General features: G+C 32.7%; 1 protein-coding gene across 3 annotated transcripts in view; it reads left to right on the top strand.

The window, feature by feature from the left end:
- Window positions 1–6,359, top strand: part of LOC106469126 (NADH-cytochrome b5 reductase 3-like) — a 31,873-nt gene extending 25,514 nt beyond the window's left edge. For all 3 annotated transcript variants that reach the window (XM_013929588.2, XM_013929589.2, XM_013929587.2), the window contains 3 exons: window positions 946–1,031; window positions 2,834–2,933; window positions 4,889–6,359. In XM_013929588.2, the coding sequence (XP_013785042.1) occupies window positions 946–1,031; window positions 2,834–2,933; window positions 4,889–5,061 (359 nt within the window). In that variant the 3' untranslated portion in view covers window positions 5,062–6,359. The remainder of the gene's footprint in view (window positions 1–945; window positions 1,032–2,833; window positions 2,934–4,888) is intronic.
- Window positions 6,360–6,814: the final 455 nt, after the last annotated feature.

Here is a 6,814-nt window from a genome sequence, read left to right as displayed (position 1 = left end):
CTTACACTGCTAAATTAGGGATGGCTAGTGCGGATAGCCCTCGTGTAGCTTTGCGCGAAATTCAAAAAACAAACAAATCATATATGCAACTGAGAACACAAATATTATCAGGCTCAAGAAATAGAATGTCATAAAACAACTATAACTTAATTTGCTTTCTAACTAAACTATAAATGAACTTAAAAATTTCCGTAAGCTAGTTAAGCAAACTCCACAATGTAAAACAGAAGTGAAATATTTAAAAATCTCTAGAAAATTCAGTAAAATACAGTCTTCTTTCTGTGTTAGTTATAAGTAATCCAATAGCAAATTTTTGGGCATTTTTTGAAAAACAGGATGTAATAGGAGGATTGTGGCATGTGGGTTTGATTTTCTTGTTAATATCACAGTAAAGCAAGAACTTTGGAGACTAGAACTTTACAATATGGCTCAGCAATACCTATAGTATAAGCATGTAATCTGTACCAAACTCAGAAGATCATATAGGGGTAGAAATAAAATCTAAAATAGGCAATTCAGAGCGAATAAGTATCATGTGATACAGAGAAGTGAAGACTGAGAACTTACTTAATATTTTGATTTCAAGTTTATTGATGCACATTGATTATATAGTTGTTTAATTACATTCTAAATGTAACTCTGTAAAATGGTCATACATGCACACTTTGACTCCACCATACAAAGTTAAAGGGAGCCCCATGCTTCTGGACTTCACAGATGGAGTGCAGCCCCTTTGGTGATCAACATAACCATAAATGTAAAGCATCAGTTCTCCTGATTCCATGAGTTTTCATTTCAGAGCTGGAAGGAAAAGCAATCAAAAACTATCCCAAAGTGTATTGTTCTAATATAATATATATATGTACACATATATGTTTATGTTACCCTATATATACATGTAGGATAAGAAAATTTGAATTACTTAATGTCCAATCATTCACCTAGGAATTACACCAATGCTCCAGCTGGTTCGACAAGTGTTTAAAGATCCAGAAGATAACACCAACTTGTTTCTGTTGTTTGCAAATCAGGTAAATAAACATCAGAACCATATTTTTTTGTACAAATCTTTTGTGTGATTTAATCAAGAGTTAATCATTTGGTTGTATATTTTGATAATATCTTTTATTCTACTTCTTAACACATTCTTCAGGAGCTAAGAGTGTCTTTACACTACAATTTGTTGAATATTAAAAGTTCAATTTGGAAACTCCCAGAGAGGGTGGTTTTGGACGTATCATTTTGAGATAACTTCAAGACAAGTTTTTTTTTGTTAATTGATAAAATTTTAAGAGTGAAATACAGTATCCTCAAGTCTCCATACTAGCTAATACTAAGGTCTACCTGCTGGGAGTAAATTCAGTATGTATCCATAAAGCAACTGTCGATCTTTTTATGCTTCTGCTATCACCTTTTTATGTTTAGCTTTCAATTGAGATAAGAAAGATTTCACCCGCGAATCGGTAGGGAAGGTTGAAACATCACGATAGTCAGTAGTAGGATAAGCAGACAGGAACACTTTGAAAGCAGCTACATGCATGATATTGTACTCGGCTTGGTGCACAATATCTACCAAAGTGGTTCCTGAATACCTCTGCATGTCATTTGGTGACTTCCACGCTTCTTGTGCTTAGCCAAAAAGCTTGTAATGCATTGATGCATTTCAGTCACCTTACCACTTCAAATCACTTTTTGCAGCCCCAACCCTAAAAGAGTGCTGGAAATACCTTCTTTTTAGCCAATAAAAATATCCAAATAATTTCATTTCGAATTAAGAAAAACCAGATTGGGTAGTTTGGTTTTTCAACAGAAATGTCCCCCACTGGCTCGTGAGGGGCCTGTTAATTAGCAGTTACACTACCTTAATGTGAATATCTTTAAAGATGAAACTTCACTTTGGTCCACATTGTTTTGGAAGCTGTTACATATGTCATCAACTCTGATTTTTAAAAAAATTTACAGCTATGAATACCAACTGCAAAATATATTTTTTTTTCTGGAACTTAATGTTGTAGGCTACATACAAGAAAACAGATGCGAATACAGTTAATATATTAGATAACAAACCATAAAATTATTGACAAATAACTACAAATGTAAAAGTGAAAAAGTAAAAGTTTATATGCTTCCTCATCTAGTACGAGTTTTGTACCACAACAAACAACTATAGAGAACAGAACTTTGTTGAGCTACTGGTACTGTGACAAGATATTGCAAGAAATATCAAATATTGTTTTTAAAATTGTATTATTTTTATTTACAATTAATATTTACTTTGTGGGTTCAGAAAAAAATTTATTTATTCGCATTAATCCCTTTTTACTAAGTAGTATAAACCGTAAATACAATGTATTGCATGCAGTGGCACCGCAAGCTTAGTGATATAGTAATACGTTTCATCTATGTATCTCCATAAATAGGCAAGTAATGCCATTAATTAGAGATGTATGCATTTCAGCTACATGTTAATACCTATCTTCTAACATGGTCATGTAATATGGGTGAAATCATTCATTTGGAAGTGTATAGTTTATAACATAAATACACTAAAAAGTATTGCTCGCCCCATGTATTTTGTTTTGTAAAATGCATTAATGATAATCTTAAAGCAAAAGCTAAAAGAAAATGTACAATTTAAGATAAAAGTAACTAAAAATAAATCATAGAATTCTTCTTTGGGAATAACTAGTCTGTAGAAAAAAGTTACTTAAGTTATTTAAAGTGATTAACGGAATCGTATGCTATGTTATAACCATTAAAACAAAGATAAAACATAGCTATTTAAGAGAACATGGCATTAAAACAATATGAATATTTTATTGTCCACACTCAGTCAGAAGAAGACATTCTTCTGAGGTCTGAACTGGAAGATCTGGCAGCTGAACATACTGAACAATTCAAGCTCTGGTATACGGTAGATCGACCCTCAGAAGGTGAGACACTGTCATAAGTAGTTTCTTTATTGGTAATGTCATCAAAATGTATAGAACCCTGTGTAGAAAGCAAACCTCAATATCATAAGTACAAGTTACCCAATTCGCTCGTCAGAATGAAAAATGTGTGAGATCTGGAACCTAAGATAGTTTCATGCCACCTTTTTCCTAATAAAAAGTATAAATAGACATATTTTGGGAACTTCTGTGAACTAAAGCCTACATTTTAGTAGCTTAATGTATTCTATAAAGTGTTTTGTATATTTACTCATGTTAGGACTATATATTGGTAAATACTGATATACCATGTTAAATCTAAACAGAAATGTAAAGGTTCTGTCACATACACAAATAAAATCTCTCTCTCTATATATATATATATATATGTATATTATTGTTTTACCATATTTTGAGTTTGTAGAGCTTCATTATGCTATTCTACCACATTTCTTACCTCTAAAAGATCAGAAACAACTAATACTCTACCATACTTGACCTGGAACAAACTGGACATAAGGTTTAGTGTTATAACATATTAGAAACAAGAGGTTGTATTCTACCACACTTTCTTGGAACAGACTGGAAGCAACGTTTAGTGTTATAACATGTTAGGAACAAGGGGTAGTACTCTACCATACTTGACCTGGAACAAACTGGACGTAAGGTTTAGTGTTATAACATGTTAGGAACAAGAGGTAGTATTCTACCACACTTGACCTAGAACAGACTGGAAGCAAGGTTAAGTGTTATAACATGTTAGAAACAAGAGGTAGTATTCTATCACACTTGTCCTGGAACAGACTGGAAGCAAGGTTTAGTGTTATAACATGTTAGGAACAAGAGGTAGTATTCTACCACACTTTCTTGGAACAGACTGGAAGCAACGTTTAGTGTTATAACATGTTAGAAACAAGAGGTAGTATTCTACCACACTTTCTTGGAACAGGCTGGAAGCAACGTTTAGTGTTATAACATGTTAGAAACAAGTGGTAGTATTCTACCACACTTTCTTGGAACAGACTGGAAGCAAGGTTAAGTGTTATAACATGTTAGGAACAAGGGGTAGTACTCTACCATACTTGACCTGGAACAGACTGGAAGCAAGGTTAAGTGTTATAAAATGTTAGGAACAAGAGGTAGTATTCTACCACACTTGTCATGGAACAGACTGGAAGCAAGGTTAAGTGTTATAACATGTTAGGAACAAGAGGTAGTATTCTACCACACTTGTGCTAACACTTAACCTTGCTTCCAGTCTGTTCCATAACATGTTAGAAACAAGAGGTAGTATTCTACCACACTTGTCCTAGAACAGACTGGAAGCAAGGTTAAGTGTTATAACATGTTAGGAACAATAGGTAGTATTCTACCACACTTTCTAGGAACAGACTCGAAGCAAGGTTAAGTGTTATAACATGTTAGAAACAAGAGGTAGTATTCTTCTACACTTGTCTTGGAACAGACTGGAAGCAAGGTTAAGTGTTATAACATGTTAGGAACAATGGGTAGTATTCTACCACACTTTCTTGGAACAGACTGGAAGCAAGGTTTAGTGTTATAACATGTTAGGAACAATGGGTAGTATTCTACCACACTTTCTTGGAACAGACTGGAAGCAAGGTTAAGTATTATAACATGTTAGAAACAAGAGGTAGTATTCTTCTACACTTGTCCTGGAACAGACTGGAAGCAAGGTTAAGTGTTATAATGTATTAGAAACAAGAGGTTGTATTCTTCTACACTTGTCCTGGAACAGACTGGAAGCAAGGTTTAGTGTTATAACATGTTAGGAACAAGAGGTAGTATTCTACCACACTTGACCTGCAACAGATTCAAGGTTTTAAATATTCTAAGAGACAGAGATGTTGGTGTATAAAAGTTTTCTAAGTAAGCTTATTAAATGAAAAAAAATGTCTTAATATAAACCACTTACGATGTACTTTTTTTTCATACAGGTTGGAAATATAGTGCGGGGTTCATCAGTGCAGAGATGATTGAACAGCATCTTCCTGCACCATCAGAAAATACCCTGATCTTGATGTGTGGCCCCCCACCTATGGTAAACTTTGCCTGCCATCCCAACTTGGACAAACTGGGCTACTCCAAGAAACAGAGGTTCTCATATTAGTAGTGTAGAAAAGATGCAGTTATACTTGAACAGCTCAACAAATGCCTGTAATACCACTTATTATTTGAGGTAAACATGCATATACAGTTTGTGCTCCTCTATAGATTAATATTTGTTGTTAGTAGATACCCAAATCACATTCATGTATAATCAAAATATATAATCATAGTATTTTGGGTAGTAGGTATTTTGAAAATCTTTGTTTAATACTCAACAAAAATAGATTCTCATATAAGTGTGTGTATGTTCATAAACAGATTAATACATATAACTCTTTAGTGACTTTTATGGTAGTCCGGTAGTAAATCCATTTCTTAAATAGTTGAGTTCAAACATTAATATATATTTCCTTAATATAACTGCAGATAATGCAAGTTTTTTTTACATTAAACTCCTTAATGGCATTAAAGACTAGCACTTTAATTAAATAGTGTCATTTTACATCAGATACCTTTTGTTTATAGAACCGTAGTTTTCTAGTGGCAGCTGTGAATAGATGTCCAATTAAATGGATGTTCAAAGACAAAAAAAGCAGACCTGGTATAAAGAACAATTAAATAAATAATTGTTTTAGAAATAAAAGTATAGTTTCATCATTCCCTGCTTTACCTTAAATAGATTTTGACCATCATAAATATTGTCATTCAGTACTTAAATGCAATTGATGAGGTAACAAAATACCTTTTTTTCTAACGAAAGATAAAGGTTATTATCATAACCAGTTTTTGTCTTTTTTTAAACCTCTCACAGTTGATAAAATTATCTTTTCCAGCAAACTTGAAAGACTATTCATACTTGAACAATTCCTTAAATAAGAGGAAAAAAATTATGTTAAGTTCCAGATCATCTTAAAGCCTGGTTAAAAATTGTGTGATTTTTATTAAGTTCTTATATATCAGTCTCATAATTTAGATGTGATCTACAATAGTGATATATGGCAACAAACTTATTAATTTATAGACATGAAGTGTTACTGTAATAATATTTGAAAACTATTTTATTTTATAAACTATATTAAATAGTTTATTTCTACAGTGCTCATTTTGGTTCTAATAACAGTGCCACTTTTACAAAATACCTGTTGTTTACAAACAAGTGTTTCACTGCCCGTTCAGCATGTCTTCGGGTCAGCTGTAATAATCGCACCAGTGCAAATATTGCTTATATGCTAAGAAAATGAATTTCACAGAGCTAATTGTTTGTTATTTCATTCAAAGTTTTGGGAGCTAATAATGATAGTTTTTTTTTACATGTAATAAAAAATATATTGTTTGAAAATAAAGAATTCAAGAATAAATTTGTTTCATACATTCATATAAAAATAAGTGTGGGTAATTGAGGAAACGTTTGATCCACTAATAGAACTGTAATTAAATCTGATTGATCAACATACTGGTCTGTTATTTGTTTACAAAGTACATGCATTTGATACAGTTTGTTTCCATTTTACTTCCAAAAGATTAGCTAATGGATGGCTACTGGAAAGATGTAGTTTAACCTTTTACATTTACTTCTTCACATGGGTCAAGATCTGTGCTCTGGGTGTGCTACTATCATGTTGATAGTTTGAAACAGGCAGAGTCCTTTTTTTGGGAAGAAATGACTAATCCTATTGGATCAACACATTGGCCTGGTGTTCAAAAAATTATACCATAGTCCCCAAAATATGCTTAGTTAACATCTCTCAGTATTCAGTTTTTTTTTAAATGTGCAGACACTTGACAGCTAGATCCCATTCCCAATAAACAGAATT

Source organism: Limulus polyphemus, unplaced genomic scaffold (assembly GCF_000517525.1).
Source record: "Limulus polyphemus unplaced genomic scaffold, Limulus_polyphemus-2.1.2 Scaffold3318, whole genome shotgun sequence".
In the NCBI taxonomy this organism is placed as follows: Eukaryota; Metazoa; Arthropoda; class Merostomata; order Xiphosura; family Limulidae; genus Limulus; species Limulus polyphemus.
The sequence above is the reverse complement of the archived record's forward strand: the minus strand, read 5'-3'. Positions and strand labels throughout refer to the sequence as shown.